The 21,542-nt window shown below is 36.6% G+C and overlaps 2 protein-coding genes across 3 annotated transcripts; one reads left to right on the forward strand and one right to left on the reverse strand.

The window, feature by feature from the left end:
• The first annotated feature begins 492 nt into the window (after positions 1-492).
• Positions 493-14,805, forward strand: LOC126373891 (eukaryotic translation initiation factor 5A). Of its 2 annotated transcripts, none has more exons than XM_050020248.1 (4): positions 493-569; positions 5,260-5,503; positions 9,313-9,514; positions 12,337-14,805. In XM_050020248.1, exons 2-4 carry the CDS (start codon positions 5,295-5,297, stop codon positions 12,406-12,408), a joined length of 483 nt encoding a protein of 160 aa, XP_049876205.1. In that variant the 5' UTR covers positions 493-569; positions 5,260-5,294; the 3' UTR covers positions 12,409-14,805. The 2 variants fall into 2 exon arrangements, with proteins under 2 accessions (XP_049876205.1, XP_049876204.1); XM_050020247.1 differs by having other exon boundaries at positions 531-636.
• LOC126373799 (death domain-associated protein 6-like) lies at positions 13,998-20,088 on the reverse strand. The gene is made up of 6 exons (XM_050020102.1): positions 19,908-20,088; positions 18,573-19,029; positions 17,802-18,228; positions 17,169-17,431; positions 16,420-16,612; positions 13,998-15,751 (listed from the first exon to the last, which is right to left on the reverse strand). Exons 1-6 carry the CDS (start codon positions 19,953-19,955, stop codon positions 15,400-15,402), a joined length of 1,740 nt encoding a protein of 579 aa, XP_049876059.1. The 5' UTR covers positions 19,956-20,088; the 3' UTR covers positions 13,998-15,399.
• Between the last annotated feature and the right edge of the window lie 1,454 nt (positions 20,089-21,542).

Consider the following 21,542-nt stretch of genomic DNA (forward strand, 5'->3'; position numbering starts at 1 on the left):
GCAATGTTTATGAGAGACAGAAACAGCTAGTACTATTTTTTCTTAATATACCGTAAATAAAAAACTTACTTAAGTTAAACTTTTATGATATTTACATAGTAAACAAGTGTGCTACTCAAATTATTTTCTAAAACCTTAATTTATTTAAATAACAGTATTCAATTTAATCTTTATCATATCGTTTGATGCAATAATCGTGCGAAATAAGTACAATCTACCAGCCGAATGTACTTGTACTGCCACCTATTGATGAACAGACTGTACCGACTTTTGTACTGTCGGTAAAGCAGCATCTCAGTCAGCATACTTATAAATGATAATTTGTAAATTTTGAAGTAATTTTATAACAAAATCTGTAGTTTTGTGCAACTAAACTCATGTAAAATTATTATTGAAATAAACTATCCATGAATAAAACCTTTATTTAGTAATTTGAATGATGATTTATATTTGCCGCCATTGATCGGCGGCGTTTCGGCCATTTTGCGAACCCCGCGACAGGAAGTGAGTGTTGAAGGTGCTACGCAGGCGCAAACTGACCTTTCGGTTGAAGAACCCGTCGGTCACATGTGAGTGTCGATAAATATCTCAATTTTACAGTGAATCCTTTATAAAATAGTAATCATTATTGTTTTCGTAAGTATTTTATGTGGTGAACAAGTTTTTGTGAAAGTGCGGCGTTCCTGCGGTGTGGATATTGTGTAAATATTGAAATATAATAGTACCGCGGCGCCGGCACGTTTGTCAAGCTGCTATTTTTTTTCGTTATCTCTCCGATACGGAATTAAGATCAAGTTCATAGTTCTCAGTTGCAATTGTTAAAGTGTTTAGAGTCGCTGTGTAGGAGAAAAATTGGTGTGTAGTTGTTTTTTGGAGTGCATTGGTTGTATCGAAGACATGGCCAAGATGTCTCGGAGAAGCCACATGTTCGGCCTCCGCACGACTCGGACCGTGTCGTCACCATCTCCTCGTGTCAGGCCTGAATATTATTCACGTGTTACTTTTTTCTATCTGTTAATTTTTACAACTTCGTGAAACCTATCCTGAGTCTGAAATTAATATGTTGAATACAAAGGGATGTGCAGATGTATAGTAGGTGGGGTTAGGTCGTGTCATATTCTATAATAAAATCTCAAAATATTGAGTGTTTCTCTAAGTTTCTGTATCATATGGCAATGTGATTACTCTATTTACAATATTTTGTGTGACTTGACATAATTTGAACATGATTCATGTTGTGCTTTATCTAAAATAGGCATGACATATGTATTTAGCCTTTCGTTATTTAAAACTATGTAACGACGAATTAATGTAGCAACCATGCAAGTTCTAGCTATGTTGATGTAATTTCCACATTTGCCATGTTATTCTAAGTGTCATTTACCAAAAATGTGTTTTTGCTCATGATTCTATAATTCATGCTTTATTGTAGAATGGTATGTTTTAATATCTTACTCAAAATGACTTGAAGAAAAAGATAACCTAATCATATTCTTCGTCTTACATGTGTTTCCTTTCAATTCAGCCATGTGAAGTCCATATGTCAGAAAATACATTCACTTATTTTATTATTTATTCTTGAATAAATCATTAAAAGTCCAATGTTGAATTTCAACCAAAAAGATGCTGGTTCCGAGCATTCTTGTTGTATGCTACTGTTTCTACCATTTGTGTTGCTATTATGTGGAGACAACATGGTTTAGAAACAGGGTCAGTCTTTGAATTATATATTGTATTAAAGACTTACTATATTTCTACAATTTGATGTCAATTCAAATGGCTTTCTCGGGTAACCTATGATTTCCGGTATCATGTTTCTTTTTTTAGGTACACTTTGAAGAACCATTCTCATGTAGTATTTTTTTTTAATAGTCTTCCATACTCTCAATGTACCTAATTTAGACAAATAAAGTTAAAATCTCCACTTCACTACTATGTGAGTTTCTTGTAGATCTAGACTCGTCATAATACTTTCCAAGAATTGACTTCGAATTATGAGACCTCTTCGAAAACTTCAAGTGCATACAAACCAGCTTTACATAATATTTTTTTACGCATTTTAATATAAATCTTTAATTATCTGTTGTCTTTTATCATATTTTAAGCCCTTTTGCTATGAGTAGAGTTGGCCATATTATGGCAGATTATTGGATACCAGCCAAATTTTAATAATAGTTTTTTTCTTTTTTATTGATTTTCCCTTGCCTTAGATCAAGAGGTATGAGAACCCTTGAGGTCAGATTTAAATCCTGTTGATACGTCTCATCTATTGATGAAGCCACATCTTTCACATAATTTTTATAGTTTATGGCAGCCACATTGATGTCTGAAGTTAGGTTTGATGAATCATAGGCAGGTTGTCTACCATTTCATTGATAGAATACTTACTAATAACATTGTCAACCTTTGATTCTCTACTAAGAACCTACCGACTAATGCCCGGTTCACACAGTGCATTCAATCAGTGGACTAGAGTAGAGCAGTAGAATGCTATTTTAACAGTGTGAACCAGTCTTTAGTGGTAGAGAGAAAGTAATAATCATCAGCTGTTAATTGATCGTTTAATAACAAACAACAAAGGATTATTTATATTGTCTTGAAGATCTTTAAAGGAAGCAATTTATCTAAAAAAGCCAAATTATAATTTGACATTGTACCTACTTTCTTACCTAAGTGCAATTTCAACTACTTAAATTTCAAATAGCAATACTGCTTTTTTATTTATTTATTGCATTACTTCAATGCGGTCTCTTTGACCCCTTGTCTGCAGTATGATAAGCTATTCATATTGGCGAGGGACGGTCACCAGTCCATCATTCCATCTTAGGAGTTCAATACAAAAAGTGCTTGTCCATTCATTCTACAACCTTATTTTCCCTCACTTTTAAGATATATTTTAGCGAAAATTATAAGGTTATTTCTACATCATGTTATGTCCACATGTAAATTTTGATTCATACCCAAATGGCAACTGTTATCAATCAATTTAAAATGGCGACTTATCTTTTTATAAACATTCCACATGTGTAGGTTAAGAAAGTATTGATTTTGTAACTGATGGTGTGGTCAGTTACCTATAAGTATTTAGTACAGCTTGTGTGTATTGGCTGTATTGATTGTGACTGTTATTAGGTACTGTTTTATGCATCTGGATTTAGGCAGCCATGATGATTTTTTAAACAGATTCTTTGCAGTAGTCTTAACCCATTGTTGCACACTAGATATACCAACATAGATTACACAGTACCAATAAGAGGGGACAGTTAGGTGCCTTAATTATTGCATCACCACCTAGGTACGATGGTGGTCTAAGGGTGGTATTAATAAACGAATCTCAGCTGAGACTGCCCTCAAGATCATGCTCAAGTCTCTGTTTTTATATGAGAACTGTCACAATGACATGATCTTGAGGGCAGTCTCGAAGCTGAGATTTGTTTATTAATACCACCCTAAGAGAGAGCTTGGTGAGGTGTGGGTACTTAGTTCATTTTGCGATGGAAGTAGTACCTCTTGACTAACCCATTGGGATATCGTCGTGAGCTTATGTTATTTATTGCTTAAAAGCAACCCCCACGCAATTTTAGTATGCTCTTACTAGGTGTAGATACTGAATCTTGACACTTCTTAAGGCTTGTTCTATAATTTGATGCTTCCATTCCACGGACGGTATTCGGACGTTTTCGCACTACATCCGATTCTTATCCGATCAGAGTCCGAGAATGCCATTCATAGCATCATTCCTGTATCCCCGAAGGGGTAGGCAGAGATGCATAGTTGTATAACCCCACTCCTACCAGCCACTCACTCGCCACTCACTTAACATAGCTGGCGAGGAGTGAGGTTATCCCCTGGCTAGCCTATTGCCATTAGTCGGGCGCAGATTAAAGCCACGTGAACAATTATCTATGATCCAAACATGAATTCAAACTTATAAAAGTTGTATTTTTTAAATTGGTTAATCTCGGCAGGGCCATCCATCTTTATTTTGGAGAATGTGGCCTGGAAAGTCGCTCATTGACCAAAAAGCTTACCAAGTTTCAAGCTAGTGCCAAATCAAGCTGTCATACGAGTCCATAGAGTCGCGAGTGCAGTTTAATATTGCCTTCGTGCTGAGGATACTCGAACATTAAGCTATGTCCCGACTATGCGTCTCATTCCACTATTGTGTGCTATGGGATCACCTAACAAGGACACAGACTTTATAATTAGCAATTACTGCAGTTGCCAAACTGAATTTAATTAATAATTATAGTTGCTACGTCGATTGCGTAGGTAGATTGCTTTCTTGTAATGACACTTTCTTTCGAGACGTATTTAAAATATTCGTAATTGTTTATAAGATTTTGAAATTCTTCCTTCAGTTCAAATGTAGATTTGGAGAGTTCATTGACTTGGGTAGGTCATTGACCGAGTGCTAATTTTTTTTCGTAGGCGTGAATCATGCAGTACAGTTAATGCCAAGGTATGATTGATTTGAAGGTTGTCAACGTCTACTGTTAGCTTACCATATAGGTAGGTCATTTTGGCAATTTTTCAGTAGGGTGATTTTTTTTTACCTTGGGTTTTGGAGTTTCAGGTTTGGTTTTGTTGTGTAATGGCTCTTATGTAGTCGATGTTTGTGTGTTTGAAACTTTTCAACACTCTTGGATTTGTTTGCTTAGGTTTCCAGAGGCGCCTTTCGAACGTGCTTATTTTTTTTTAATAGCCTTTGTCTGGTTTCACGAGTTGAAAGTTAAACAAAAGTGGCATTTAGACACGTGCTTTTAAACTTCAGTTTCCTTTTTTATACCTCGTTTTCTGCACCGTGACTTGCGCAACGCCCACTGGTTCACAAATAGACCTAGTTCACAATGAATAAATAATTAAATTGTTAAAATGTAGATATACCAGCACCCGCGGCACAGCAACGGCACCGCGCGCGGCGCGAATTATATCGAAGGCTTTGACCAATACCCGTATGACATAGTATTTGTTGCGTCTATAGGTCGAAGTTCTCGATATAATTCGCGGCAGGCGGTTGCTGTGCTGTGGGGGCAGACAGGAGGCTGTGAGCTAACCTATTGATGGCTTGTGTGGCTGTACCCACCCCTATAGAGATACGGGTGATATGTATGTACTACCTACGTATGAAATTGTAATTTTATTCACAATTCGTTCATAGGGCCGCCTATTGTACTACGTCATTCTATTTCTCTTTTGTAATTTTGGTTTTCTTGTGCGTCCTTTATATACAATAATGCGTTTATGTTATGTTTACAGATCACTCCTGACCGTAGTTAAAAACTCCTCACATCATGGGTGACATTGAAGACACACACTTCGAGACTGGGGACTCCGGGGCGTCGGCGACCTTCCCCATGCAATGCTCCGCCCTGCGCAAGAACGGCTTCGTGATGCTGAAGGGGCGCCCCTGCAAGATCGTCGAGATGTCCACCTCTAAGACCGGCAAGCACGGCCACGCCAAGGTCCATCTGGTCGGCATTGACATTTTCAACGGCAAAAAGTGAGTATTTTACTATTGGTTTATTATAGTGTTGCCGAATAATCGATTATTTTCCTCTAAATATCGATTTGCATAAATACACTATCGATATTGGAAATTCTTAAAAATAATTGATATTTAGATTATTTAGGGGGTTAGAAAATAGATTATTAATCGATGTAGGTACAGTCGATTATTGGGCGACACTAGTTTATTAATAACTTATTATGTCTTAATCACGCTCATGCAAGGGCACAGGCTAAGGGTGTCGCCATCGATGGATACGTCTCGGAAGACCTCGACTACTTTTTTTTTCGTCTTTTGATTTTTTTTTTGACATCATGTCCTTCAACAGCCTTTCACAACTTTTTTTTTTCAATATCGCACCCTAGCGCCATTTTACCGTGATCCAAAGTTAATTAATTAAGTACTTTACACTACTACCTACTAGGTACTACTTTATTTTAATAGAGAAACATATTTATCAATATTTATTTTAGAGGACTTATGAACTTTCCTTTTATTAATTATATACTTCATCAATTGTACCAATTATTGTTTATATGGAATTCCATTTGCGTCCTCGATATTCATCAATGTCTCTGCTTACCCCGGTGGGAAATAGGCGTGTGTTTATGTATGTATGTAAATGTTTATATGTCAAAGTCAAAGTATTTATTGCACACCATATGATAAACAGTTATTAAAGATATTATAGTATCACATATGGACCCGGGAGGGTATAGCAAAAACAAACAAAAATATTAAGAAATTACATTAGGACAGAAATAAAATAAAAAAAAAATAATAATAATAATAAGTACTTAACATTAAACAAAATTAATCTAAAAATAACAAAAATAATCTTAATCTTAATCTATAATGTTTTTTGTGTGCAATAGAATTTATGTATTTAGCTTTCATATGAAATTAGGTATATTCTGTTTCTTAAAGCAAACATTTCCAGAACTCATACCAGAAACTCACAACTTTATACCAATTGGGGTAGTCAGAGGTACATCAATCGCAATATAAACTAAGTTTCCACACCTCACCGAGCTTTCTGTTAGACCAACGAGGTGAGCCGTATCGCCGTCTATTATGGTCGAGCCAAGTGTGTTAGTGAAGACTGCTCTTAAGATTATAATAGGATAGTTTCCAACTAGTCAAATCAGTTACTTTTTACTAAATTTTATGTCAAAACACGATATTACTATGGAATATGTATGAAAAAGCAACCTGGGACGTCATGGAAAAACGTGGCAAGCTTTTCATTTAGCCCTCTTTCCTAGCAATTTCATATCACTTGAAAAGTCAAACAATTTTGCGAGTCCATAGAGTCGCGAGTGCAGTTTCATATTGCCTTCGTGCTGAGGATACTCGAACATTAAACTATGTCCCGACTATGCGTCTCATTCCACTATTGTGTGCTATGGGATCACCTAACAAGGACACAGACTTTATAATGAGGGAGTTTTTAGGTTAAAAATAAATAAATAAAAATAGCGTTTATTCACCGACATTATTACATAAATTTACTTTATTAATTAATTCTCTATATGTTTATTTATATGTCGGGCGGTCCTAGGACATAGGCCTCCTTATTACGCCACACCTATCTGTCGCCTGTTGACCTTCTCTCACCTTTTGTTTGGTCTCCCGTTTCGCCTTTTGCCATCTCTGGGGTACAGTCATGAGCAATATCATGTACCCACTTTAGAACCCTGTCGCACTATCATATTTGACTTTTAATGAGACTTACGGTTTAATGTGTCAAAAAAGTTAATGTGACATGGTTTCAAAGTGTATACATATTAGTACTCGTGACCGTACCATTCTGTGATGACTTTAGTCCTTTCCAGGTTACATTCACCAAAAACAATGAGTCCTAGCACTTGCAGTTTATGAGATTTTGTAATCTTCTTATCGTGACGATAAGATTTTGTAATGAGTGACTGAGTTACCTATATATTTTGAGATTAGCTACTTTGATTAGCATCTTCAATGTTCACTTTGTGGGATTAGATTTCTAATTTTTCTTTTGTTTGGTTTCATTCTTTCCGATAACAATTGACCGCATTTATAATTATCTTGCTTTCATCGGATCGAATCTTAATTATCATCTTCGCACGCGTATGTCATAATAAATCTGAAATAATATTCGAAATTTCTTACTTTCGATGCTATAAGTAATCTATATTAAAAACGAAAGGTGACTGACTGACTAACTAATCGCCAAATTTCGAAAACTACAAATGCTAGAAGTCTCCTTTCCTTTTAGGATGTAGGTGCTCACTAACACGGGATTTTGCGATATCCACCTCTCTGGGGATAAAACGGGGTAGAAAAGTTTGTATGAAACTTCTATAGTTATAATAGTCAGGCTTCACGCGAACGAAATCGCGGGTAACAGCTACTAGTAGATTTATTTATTTCATCTTACATAGATAATAACTATGAATACTCTCTTTCACATTTACTTATACATAAGATCACGCCTATCTCTCGTTGGGGGGTAGGCAGAGACTACGGAAATCCTGCTACTACAATCCTGATACCATATTCGCTGGCCTCGTTGGTTGTCGTAGGGTTTTTCTAAATAGATAGTAACGAAAGGGTCGTAACGAAATGGTAGACTTGGCTATCTGATATTTTTCACAGCAGATTCTATTAGTATTGAACATTTGGCCAACCAGTCTTTTTTCACATATTAAATATTCCATAGCTACATATGTTAACCCTCACAATATCGATATCGTCATTACTAGTGACTAGAAACAGTTAGTTCCACTCGATTAAAGTCCTTTATACACTCATTATATCAGTGGCTAGGAAATAATTGAAAGAATTAAGTAGTCGAATGCCAATAGGTATCTCGTAACAATTTGTTTACAACGGCATACAACTGTAGTTATCTCCTTAACATCACTATTTGGAAGAATTTCAGACATATTTTATTGTTTCACACTTTTTAGAGTTTGTTTTTCCGTAGTCTGGTTTTAGTTTTTAATGAGGCTTTCCAGGCTACGTTCCCCAAAATCATATAGATGGCGCTGTTGAGATTTAATGTAATTAATTACCTCATCATCATTACTTTACTGAGGAGCTCGGTGGCGCAGCGGTAAACGCGCTCGGTCTGCAATTGTTGAAGTTTCGCAAAGGCCGGTCATAGGATGGGTGACCACAAAAAACAAAAAAGTTTTCATCTCGAGCTCCTCCATGCTTCGGAAGGCACGTTAAGCCGTTGGTCCCGGCTGCATTAGCAGTCGTTAATAACCACCAATCCGCACTGGGCCCGCGTGGTGGTTTAAGGCCCGATCTCCCTATCCATCCATAGGGAAGGCCCGTGCCCCAGCAGTGGGGACATTAATGGGCTGGTGATGATGATGATCATCATCATTACTCGGGTACTGCGAAAGAGGAAGGGGGCCTTTGCCCAGCAGTGAGATCTTGTAGGCTAGATTAGATTAGAATGTAATGGCAGAAGCATAATATAAAAATAATTGTTGCTTGATATTTGGATAACATTATGTATAGAATCATGTTGCTACCTATATTGCTTCTCTTTACTTTGATCAGAATAATAATGGGTGGAAGATGTAATTGTGCCTGGGTGTAATAAAATGGGTCATCATTTATACCCAAAAACAGAAATATATATGTCTGTTATCCATGAAATTAGCATGATTACTTACTAGGGAACGTAAGCCTGGAATGGAAAGTCCCTCATTAAATCGCATCTGTCGACGCTGCCTTAGAAAGCAGCGCTAAATAACCCCCTTCACCCCTAAACCTGTGAACACAGCACTAAACAGGCCCCTTCCCCACAGATACGAGGATATCTGCCCGTCTACCCACAACATGGACGTACCGCACGTGAAGCGCGAGGACTACCAGCTGACCGACATCTCCGACGATGGCTACCTGACCCTGATGGCTGACAACGGCGACCTCCGCGAAGACCTCAAGATCCCCGACGGTGATCTGGGCACCCAGCTCCGCTCTGACTTCGACAGCGGCAAGGAGTTGCTCGTGAGTAGACTCTTTAATTCATTATTCATAAATAATCGTCTATAACGTCGCCTTATACCGAAAACCTCATAAGCGCCTTTAAAAAACATTCTGATGTGATTTTTATTGGCAACATCTAACAAATTATATTTTTTAACTTTTTAATGCGTAAAATGGCAATACCTTCTTCTACGATCAACCAACTGTAAGAAACGTATTTTTGTGTGGCTAATTGATTAATAATATAACGTGGTCAATTCAAAGTCGCTGTATTCTTTACCATCCACTCTTACACACCAGGCAGAGCACGATCAACATTTGTGTGCGACAATAAAAAAAAACTCGCAACACATGTACAAGTTAGTTTCACATAGCATAGTGTCACGCGTGTATCTTTGCTCTTGCTCGTTTATTCTCGCTCCTCGCAAGCTTTAGGACTTAAACCCGTATAATAAAGAGCATGTAACGAAAGAAACCTTTCGTTCCGACGTTTCGTAAAAAGTATCATAAATGATTGTTACGTGCTCAGCGGTGAAGGAAAACATCGTGAGGAAATCCACATTCTCCAGAAATGCATTCCTAACCTGTATTAGGCTGGTTTTCCCTTCGCGGGTTGGAAGGTCAGACAGGCAGTCGCATCTGTAGAAAACCGGACGTGTCAAATGTTCAGGTTAGGTAAGCGGGCCCTGAGAAAAACAGGATTATGCTAGGGGATGTGTGTTTCGTAAAAAGTATCTCATTTGACTAGGTTGTCAAGTTGCGTGTATTACGCACCATCTCCTTTATTCTCCATTTAAATATCTGTCAAAAATGACTAAAGAATGTGGCATTAGTTCCGATTAAGGCCACGTGCCAAAACATTCTTGTCGCTCTATTCATACAATTAAATCCTTAAGCCGGCCGCACTTTGGACGCGTTTTTGTAGGAATTTTTGGTCTCGCGTGAATAAACACGAACAATTCCAGTCTTCCTACTGCTATGGAAGCGCATACATTGGGTGTCAGCCGGTCATCGCACCATAAAATAAAGAACAATACTACATATAGGGTGTTAGTGAGTTAGTGACATTGTAACGAAAACTTTGAGGGTTAGTTCAGACCGTGATTCTGAGTTCATATCAAGTAGAAAAAACACTGAAATTTTCATGAATTTTCCGACAGGAAATCTACTTGATATCAACTCAGAATCATGGTCTGAATCATCCCCTTCTGTATTCGTTACGATGTGGTTAACACCCTGTATAGAACAGACTCCGCCCCGCACCAATTTGTATTGAGCGCTGAGCTAGATTTACGTCACCTTCTGCTGGGTCTCATTTTAGATGGCTGTAAGCCGTTAAGGAGTGTGGTAGCCCATGCGGACTGTCTGTCTCGTTTGCTTGATAAAAACGAGACGATTTTTTTAAGAAGTGAATGAATATTAGTACGATGTTCTACGTTTAAAACAAGACGAAAAGAGATAATATTTATGTAATATTTATGTGCTTTAATTATCTTAAAAATGTACCTAGATTGTACAAAAGTAAAAAATAAAGTCATCCAAATCTGGTTGTCAGGTCCGAATAAATTATTTTGATAGATACGCTACTTCGATGTCGACAATAAACTCCGTCGCCACATTACTGTTTAACCGTAACTTTCGAGGTTTGTTTCTTTATCAACAAATTCGTGTGCAAAAAAATGCCGCATTGTGTATAATGTACTTCACTCAGAAATGAGTCATAGGAATTCTTGGCACTATGTGGAGTGGTGCAATGTCGTGAACTATCGCGACCCGGTCGGTCAATCAGTGAACTCAATCAGTCACTTAGATTTTGCTCGATATGAAGTAACTGATATGGTTTTCAACAATATTATATTTTTGGTCAATTTGTGTAGTATCCTAGGTCAAAAGATATTTTAAAAAATTGATTACTAAATAAAGACATGTCTAAAACTGTCGAAAAACATTTTCTTTTGCTATTTAACTTAATTATGAATTTGAATCAAGAAAAGCGTAACAATTAAGTCATACGTTTTATCTCAGTCTTATGACGTCACAGTGTTTTTTTTATAAAAAATCCACAGTAATTCATGTTTTGACATTTAGTAAAAATCAGTTATGATTTGACTAGTTGGAAATTAGCCTACTATCTGTAGTAAATGTAACAACAGAAAGGTTGTTAAAAAATTAACCGTTTTTAAATTTGGCTTTGAAAATAAATCGAATTTACGATTTTTTTGGTCAATATCGAGTATAGAGTCTCTGGCTTGCTTTGATAGCATGCTGGTGCTAAATCCACTCGAAGATAATCGTCTCTGCCCGTAACCTGGACTAGTGGGTATCACAAGTCATATGGACCACTGGGTTTTGAGTACATTTCAAAAACCGTATCAGCTATTTTGAAGCTTGAAATATTATTATTTATTAATTTGTTAAAAATATTACAAGTCACGATTTTTCTTACTCATAAACATTTTCAAAGTTACATTTTTCATTCGTCGTATTATAATATTTATTAGACTTTGTATTTCAACTTCGTTCACGAATTAGCATACAATACATAACGCGGCAAAATTAAAAGGACGGAGGTGTGCTATTCCGCGCTTGGTGACAGAAATTAACATTTGAAGTTTTATTTAAAATATGTAAAAGAATAGTGATAACTGACTCTTTACATTGTTCTCAGTATGTTTTGTTTTAAGATAGATTGAGACTTACTGATATAACATCCGCCAGTATCTGCGACCGAGACTGTAGACTGATAATATACCTTTGACTTGTTTACTCAGTGTTGAGTTCTCTTTCTATTGGAATTTGTGAACTAATAGTTTTGCTAACATGTTGTATGTTTATTGTTCCAGTGCACTGTGCTGAAGTCCTGCGGTGAGGAGTGCGTTATTGCAGTAAAGGCAAACACGGCTCTCGACAAATAAACCAACACAGCATTTATAGGGATATAAAACAAGCGTATAATTTTTTTACAATCAACAACTCTTACATAAATGTAAAACATAATATTATGTATAATTTAACGTAAAATATTATGGTTTGGCGCGGGGCTTGCGCGCCCCATGCTACGCTCAACTCACTCGGTGTCATTATACTACTTAGAGGAGATAAGTAAAGTTAGGATACTACAAACCGTCAGTGGGGCTTGGTATTTAGACAACGACATGGCGTGTCGTGCGATACCAGCCACCTCTGACGACATTTGGGTTGCCTCGCAATACTTAGCTCCGCTGGACCGATAATCTTCGCTGCCGCACGAATAGTAAATGCGATACTACTTGTTTTAAGGAATTGATTCTAGAGACTAGACAGACCGGATAATATGGTATGAGAGGGCTCTAGTCCTTACACTGATAACCAGCCGCTGGATGCACTCCTCGACGCAGCGGGTTAGTTGCGCAGTTGTGTGGCGTCTTGGTTGTCAGTGGAAAGAATAGCTGGCATATCGTCATTGCTTCGGCGACGGGGGATTATCGGTGTGAGGATCGGCGCTGGGGTCGCTGGTACTAGGTGTTGCAGACGCGCGGGCGCCGCGGCAACCGGCCGCAACTTCACGTTTGTTTTGTTTTGTTTGTTCTCTTTTCGCTTACGTGTACTGAACGTTACGTTGCGCTCCGCGAGCCACCGTATAGTTTGTTGATCGACATCGGTGTGATGAAATTCCGTGTGGAGGATATTAAATGTTTTATAGTGGTTTATAATCTTAACGAAAAGAAGGACGCAAACTTGAAGTTATTACCATATTTTAATGCTAAATTAATTAATACATATAAAAAAATCAAGAAAACAACAAAAAAATAGAAATAAAGGAAAATTCTTGAATGTGGTGTGTGATTGATTAGTCCTTTACGGAGTTGTCAGTACGACGCTCCTGCGCCCGGTGCGCCGGGTTTATATCCCTTCATGTGTAACACTTGCCATCTGTTCAAATACGTGTCGAACAAGTCACCAACTCAACCCGTCGCGGACCTCCGTGCGGCGACCGTCTCCGACCGCATGTACTAAATCCGTCATGAAGACTGACTATGAACTAACTGTCTTGAACATAAATATCTTCAGTGAAGACTGAAATGCATTTTACATATTATTTTTATAATAAACCTGTTTGAATCCATCGGCCTCTCCTTGCTCTCTTTATTTGTGATATTTGAACACATGAAATGTTACACATCATTGAGTGACTTATGACTGCCTAAATTTCATGTTAAATTTAGTCGCCTCTGTAACAGCAAGTGTTGCGATCAAGGGGCTAGTTAGGGTAACCATTCACTTGTATGTCAGTGGACTTATCAATATCTTTTTATTTAAAAACATCAGATTGTCAAAGACGAAATGATATACGAGAAATTAATGTAAGAATGTAAGGTTAGGCCCTATAGGAGAAATATTTTTTTATGCATTCAAAATTCGTACATCGCAAATGTAGACTAAAATTTTAGGCTGTTTATAGATTCAGTTACAACGGATTTTATGTTCTCAGACTTAAAACTGTACATTTTTTTTCGAAATTGCATAATCGTTATTGTTGGTGAAGTTTTATACTCAACAGCTTGTAATCAGGTTTTTATTTTACAAAAAAACCTAAGGTATTTGTAAAGTCATCGGGAGGTGCACAATAAAATACTTTAGTGAAAATAATATAACTTTCATTATGCGCGTTTTAAGGATCCCTAAGACCTGGGGTGGAGGAAGATACTTTGAATTTGTATCCTAAGTATAGGATAACGTTTGATGTGGGTTATTCCTGAACGTTTATGAGTATTGGTGCGTCTAAGTTATCGTTAGGAATTGATTTGTCTCTTAGGCTCGAGGTCTGTTGCTTGTAATGATAAGAAAGTATTGTAATAGTAGGTGCAAGGTCGGTAATTGGCATTTTCGAAATACTGCACTTGTTGATACTAAAACACTTATCGCGCAAACTCAATAGAAGTCCAATTGATAAAGAGAGGGCACGTCAAAACCGCAAGTCTGAAATGCTGATTACCACTCAAGCAACGCTTGTATTTGTTTGAAATTGTTTGACCAGCAAAAGACCTTGTGCTAAGGGAAAATCGAAATTTAACCGATCCTAAAATGTGCAGATTTTACTTAGGAAATCTTAAATTATTTTTTATAACGGGGCAATGGTCTGGTGGTAAGCTGACTAGTTCTGTGTAAATATACGTAAGTCTCGTGTGTAAGTTACTGAACGCATATAATACCCACTGTCTTTTTCGTAAGTCATGTCAATATGAACAGTACCGAATTTAATAGTAAAGGCCAATAAATGTAAATGCAGTAATTATTTAACAGTCTGTCGAATTAAATCTGTACAAAACGAACTACCGTGAGTTGTAATTGATTACCTTTTTATTTTGAACAGAAATACACACATTACAATCAGCTGCATCCGAATTGCAGTGTTTCTGTTTTGTTCTTTTCTTTTACTTTAATTTTTCAAAAAGTGTAGACAAGACGAAATCCCAAAATAAAATACACAAGAATATAATAAAATATGTATTACATATTTAATATTTTGCTGTTGTTCTTCTTAATTGGTAACAATAGCTTTTAAAAAAAGAATTGAGAACTTCCTTGTTTTGAAGTCTGTTAAAAATGTTTCTCAAATATAAATTAACCGGATAAGTAATTCGTAGCATGCTAAAAAATACATTCACTCAAAGTTAACATTCTTCTCTTAGGGGAAACAAAATCATCACAGATGAAACAATATGCAAACTTAAAAAACGTGGTTTTAAAAAATATCACAAAAAAACTAGCTAACATATTTTCACAAGGGTTTAGAAAATTCAGTAATATAAAATTATCTCATCAACTCTGGTTTTAATAACTTGTTGATGCATTTCAAGTCTTAAATAACTGGACGAAAACGTAGACAGTTTTTTTGTTACCTTTACATAATTATTACAATCAGTCTAAGCTTCATCATCTGAAGTATCTATTTCTATCACTAGAAAAGGATCTTCGATGTCTATCACAGTTGTAGTGAAATCACCTCCCAGGTCTTCTAACATTTGGATTATATCTATAGGTTCTGGTTTTACTTTCACTTCTAGTTCTCTTTTTCCATTGTTCTCTGAACTTTCCTCGGTGGCACCATCAGTCTTATCAATAGATTGCTCATCTTCATGTTGAGATAGTAAAGGCACAGGCGGTTCAAAGTTGGAGTCTTCGTCGCTGTCTTCTATGGTATTATTTTCATTAGCCGCAGTTTCTGTTTCCTTTGGTTTTGACGGTTGTGGAGGTAGATATTGCAGAATAGTGTACCTGAAAATACTTAGAAATTACTACATAGCATACATAATTCCCGTCTAGTATTCCTAGAGCTACACAATACACATCAAAGTAATTCATTTAAAAAGCAATATTGCTATTTGAGATTTGTTTGCATTGCGCACATTTATATGCGCAAATGTCAATATTGCTTTTTATAGATGAATTGCTTTTAAAAAGGCCATTTTTAATCCCCCAGAGGTCATAGGAATATGTAAGTACCTTTTTAGTGTTATGACTATGACATAGTATAAGGAATAATACTATGTATAGTACGGCACCCCTCCGCTCCCCACCAGCGCCTGAGCTAGGTTTACCTCACCCCCCCCCCCCCCCCCCCCTCGGACATAGTTTAGACTTGAATCGTATGGCGTCAGACGTCACACAGACCCGGGTGTACGATAATGTCAATGTGTGGTGTCTGTTTAAACAGAGATTGTATGAAGTGTCTGGGGGTGTGACTATGACAAAAAATCCCCGATTATTTATTTATTATTAGCCCACTTGATCCGTCTGCTGGACCAAGGCCTCCCACATACCGCGATCCCGTTGTGAGCTCCATCCAATCCCTCTGATAATAGCCAGATTATTAATAGAATATTAATGTAAATTTTTAGTCACGCAATAGTCGTGATAGATTACTAAATAAAACAAACAATCACCTTTCCAACAAATCTGATTCTTTTTTAACCGCGATGCGCCGATTGGCTTCAAGTCGCGCGTTGAGCGTGGGATCTTCATCAGCTGGGTCGTAGTCCACCTGCTCTGCCTTCACCCTGGCCAGGAGGTCACGGTACTCCCGCCGTTGCCGCTGTTTCTGTAACGCCCGGCCGCACTGCGTGAACAATGCTGTCGCTAGAAGGATGAGTGTTTTTAAAGTATTTTTACAACATAACTCATAACAAGCTCACGATCGCCATCGTCTCGCAAAGAAGAAGACAAGCTCACGATTATATCCCAATTGGCGTAGCCAGAGGTACATACATCTATGATCTAAGTACCCATCCCCCTATTCCCAGTAGCTTTCTGTTCGACCAACGTGATAGATGGTGAGCCGTATCGCCGTCTATAAAGGTCGAGCCAACTTTACAAAAAATAGCTGATTATTAATCTAATACCAAGATTGATTAGGTCGGTTGTCGACTCATCCACACGACAGAAAACTCACATTCTTGATACTTGTAATATTTCGAGGCCATACAGCAACATGGACCTCCTGCTAAAGGCAGAGAAAGGCTGATAAATCATACAGAAAAAGCCTGTAACCACAGAGTTTTGGCATGATAGATGTCCTTAAAAGCTGGGCCTTAAAGATATGGTCACTTGGGTGACAAATACTTCTGCTACTTTTATATTAATGAGTCTAAAGGTAAATATAACTACAAAAGACACATAATTTTAAAAAACGAACCTTCTCTCATAACCTGTTGCTTACTCCATCCTAGCTTATCTTCTAGATTCGCAACCATAACACATTGGACGACATCACAGAAGTCTGGGAATGGTGGCTTTCCGTCGTGTCTTATGTTGTCATTAATGAATTTCTCTAATATTCTTACTGGGCCTGCAGGGTGCCCCTCTAGAACCTGAAGTCTCACTTTCCGCTGTTTCACCACATCAGACCCAGTTAATTTGCACAATTCTTTGTAAAGTTTCACTACTCTAGTTTTGTACCTGTGAAATAAGAAATACATTCTATATATAAGTGACAAAAAAGAAATAGAAGGAGTACTCTTCCAGGCACCCTTTGACTATAGGAGGTCTTTGAGTAACATGAAACATTTTCTAATAACTTGTAGAGTGTGGAATTTATTTTGCCCTTAGTTTCTACCATTTTATGTTTTAGATAATAAACGTGCGTGTCGTAGAAATCAAGAACAAAATAATAAATATCACACTGAAACTAAGAATACTAGTTGTACTGTCAATGACTCAACAAAAGATAAGTACAAGAGTAATTTGTAGGGGTTGGAACCCAAATTAGGATACCTACGAGTAATTGATGTGTCAAATCTAACATGCATATCTGGAAACTTCTACTTACCTTTCACATAAAATATAAGGAGAATTCGAAGTATCGTCATCCACTTCTGCTTCTTCGCATTCAGTAATCTTTTCTTTTAAGAATGCTATTTCTGACTCAATATTTTTTATCTTCTCCGTATCTATACTTGGACTAGGGCTTTCACATTCCTCTACAGGTAGCACTTGTCCGAACCCATTGTCTATTTCAAGACTGGAGTTCAAAGGCCCCCAATCCACTTCAATATGTGGCGTTAAATAATTATCTTCACTTTCATTCTGAGTGTTTCTGTTTTCTTTTCCTTCAGTATCTTTTTCATCAAGCACCACTAAATTGTTTTGTTCATCATCTAAATTAATAACAGGTATGTCCGTTGCTACCGCTACAGAGTCTAAATCTATTATGGTAGACTCACTATTTTTGAGACATCTTTTCTTCACAGAATTCCCTAGAATTTATAATTTAATACACAGTAAGTTTACATAACATAAATAGCATAATTATCTACAACCCACTGCTAGACACAGGCTTTCCCTGGTGTAATCAGTTATAAGGGAATTAAATCATACATAACACATTAATAATATTCACATAAGTGTATTGTGGAAGATAAGTGTGTTGTGTCCCCTTATTGATAAAAATATGAATAATTAATTTACAACTCTTGCACACCCATGTACATACTTCATAATGGAATATCCATGGTATATGTATATTGTATAATTTTCTATAGAATATTATTTATTTGCTATAGCAATATAGAGTACAAATGATGATAGTTCAACAATTTACCATTCAAATTGGTTGCTAAAGTTGTTAATTGAACTCGCTTTTTCCTTGAATGCAATTTCAATGTCTCAACCAAATTTTTCACATGTGAAAACTTATGATCCGGATCTACTTCAAGACAGTTCAATGCTTTTAACATAACTTTTTTGAACACTGGTGAATCTCTATAACTTTTTTCACTCTTTTCATAACTATCAATCAAAGTCCTGTTGAGTATACGAGTCATTCCATCAGAGTTCTCCAGCTCTAAACATTTTTCTACAAAATTGGCGAAATATCTGTTTTCCTTATATATTGCATTGAGATAATAACACGATTGAAAAATAGGTTTAGGTACATAGTTGTTATTATTGGTTGATTTATCCCTGCGTTGAGACAGATCTTCATCTATGACTATTGTTTCTATGTCTTCAGATTGTTGTATTTGAATGGTATTCTCCTTGACTGAATTTGTTTTTATCTGCAACAAACAGGGTGGTTAAAAAGGCCACAACGAAGCAATTCATCTAAAAAGCAATATTGTCATTTACTCATATAAGTGTGCAATGCAGTCAAAATTATGTCAAATAGCAATATTTCTTTTTTAGATGAATTGATTTGATGTGGGGCTTTTTAACCCTCAGAAGTCTCTAAACTAGGGGGCACATTGCCAACTCAACAAACACCAACATAGAATGGAGCTGACCATTCTATGTTGGTGTTTGAACAGACAACAGAATCTACATAAAGTCCCCTTTATGTAGATTCTGTTTAAAGGATGATGAGACCCCATTGCACCTGTTGTACAACTGTGAGGCTTTCATACACGAATCCAAGCACTGGGGGGCCACATATTGGATCTCCAGGAGGATGTAGAGCTTCCTCCCAAAAAGATGCTAGATCTAATCAAAATGGTTGGTTTAGAGGATTTAAATGTAGGGACTTGGTCACAATAGATCTTGCTAGGTTGCAATGGCCATTCGGGCTGCATCAGCCGAAGCCCTTTTAATCTCAAATAATAACAACCAACAGAAATTGTATAATATATGTGTACTCCATCATCAGAGCATACATAATCCTAGGACTATGTTATCATAAAATGGTTTAATTAATGGTAGAGTAGAGAGTAGGTACCTAGGTAATTAATTTGATGAAAATGGCGGGAATGACATAATTGTAAAAATCTTTACCCTTGGACAAGATATAAATACGTGGTCCTAAATAAGCCTTACTGCTAGTTATTACAATCATAATATAATAGGTTACGAAACTTTCAACAGATGGATAGTACGAAAGTAAGTTAAACACGTTTTCAGTAGGTACCTACCTAATCAACTTTATAATAATAATTGTACATACCTCATTCGAAGTTTCATCGTCAGATAAAATAATATAGCCCTCAATCATAATTTATTGGTATTTAATAGAAAACTAAAACATTGACATAATAAACACGACATTCGAGATTTTCAACTGTAACCACAGACTAATAAGAGATACCTACTACGTATCAGACTTGTATCAGAGTGTTGCCGATCGATAGTCTATCGATAGCATGGCGATAGCAAAACTATCGATAGTTTAATCGATCTGACAATACTATCGATTGTTGTATTGTTGTTGATTGTAGTATTGTTGTTCGAAAATAACGAACTATCGATAGTATCGATACTATTGATTGTTTCAGCCTATCGATAGTTTACCAATTAGCAATAAAATTGTTTACAATTTTGAGTTAGAGTCAAGTCACTAGTACACTACATACATTAAGGTTATTAAATAAGGTGTACGTGCGTGCACATGCAGCTTTGTACATTAAAATTTTAATTACTGCTACAATGATTTAGTGGTTAGTATGGTGGTAAGTAAATCACTCTTACCTTTAAAAGCCATTTCAAAATGCTTTCTCACTTTTTTCTTACCGGTAGCAGTAGCACAGGTCGGTACGGTAGTAACATAAAAAGAACTAATCTAATCTAAATTATGGTCGTCGTTTAATTACATTGCTGTTTTATCATATCCAATATTATTGCAAAATTGCATACTATCGATAGTCTAAAATAATCGATAGAATCGATACTATTGATAGTATTGTTGCTAAGAACATCAACAGTGTCGATAGTATCGATACTATTGACCTTCTTCGATATTATTGTTACGTTCAGTGTCATATCGATAGTATGGCTGTTTTTCGATGAAAATTACCGATAGGACTATCGATAGTTCGGCAACACGATATCAGACGAACAACTCTAGTACTAACGTTTTGTTTGATTGGTTCCAATGATATATGACAGTTGATTTTTTTTTAATCACCGAACTTTACTTGGCAAAGGACTAAGCGTCAGGCGGCCTACTGTACAGGAGCGGGATGTTCAAAACATAAGGTCCTGTTACCGGGATCGGTATTATTCTAGTATAGATCTTAATTCGACGTAGACGTGATGCGCTGTACTTTAGTTAAATTCGATCATTTAAAAAATAACTAACTGTCATGTATCATTACAACCAATCAAACAAAACAGTACTAGAGATGTTCGTCTGATACGTAGCATCTCTTACTAGTCTGTGCTGTTAGTCAAATGTCTAGCTGTCATTACGAAGCAACGAAGAGTTACTTATTGTGTGACATTCGTGTATTTTTTTTTTGTACATGTACCTTTCTATAATTGTACACTGCTTTTCTACATTCTTATACTTAGTCTTTAGTAGATCTCTTTAAGAATGTCTAATATTTTTTTGTCTTTGTCATACGCATTAACGACGTAACGTTCTCGTTAAAAAATAACTGCCGCTTTTTACCCGATTGCGGCGAAGCAAAAAGGAGGATTGGCATTATTTTTCGTTTTCAAATGGTAAGGTGTGTCGTTCAGGAATTTGAGTTAGCAAAAATAAAACCTACATAAAGGAAAATATATATACCTACCTACAGTTTCCAATTTTTTCACAGTCTTCTACTGTGGCGTGGTTTGTTCTGGGCCCAAGGGCCGATTG

Source organism: Pectinophora gossypiella, chromosome 16, assembly GCF_024362695.1.
Source record: "Pectinophora gossypiella chromosome 16, ilPecGoss1.1, whole genome shotgun sequence".
Taxonomy (NCBI): domain Eukaryota; kingdom Metazoa; phylum Arthropoda; class Insecta; order Lepidoptera; family Gelechiidae; genus Pectinophora; species Pectinophora gossypiella.

Bases quoted from the DNA above. Each gene is read 5' to 3' on its own strand.
- LOC126373799 (XM_050020102.1), bottom strand. From the start codon at position 19,955: ATGATTGAGGGCTATATTATTTTATCTGACGATGAAACTTCGAATGAG. The intron at 18,229-18,572 runs GTAAATTGTTGA...TATAAATTCTAG, and splicing joins TTTAGCAACCAATTTGAATG to GGAATTCTGTGAAGAAAAGA. The intron at 15,752-16,419 runs GTGATTGTTTGT...AAGTATTTTCAG, and splicing joins GAATCAGATTTGTTGGAAAG to GTACACTATTCTGCAATATC.
- LOC126373891 (XM_050020248.1), top strand. From the start codon at position 5,295: ATGGGTGACATTGAAGACACACACTTCGAGACTGGGGACTCCGGGGCG. The intron at 5,504-9,312 runs GTGAGTATTTTA...CCTTCCCCACAG, and splicing joins GACATTTTCAACGGCAAAAA to ATACGAGGATATCTGCCCGT. The intron at 9,515-12,336 runs GTGAGTAGACTC...TTATTGTTCCAG, and splicing joins ACAGCGGCAAGGAGTTGCTC to TGCACTGTGCTGAAGTCCTG.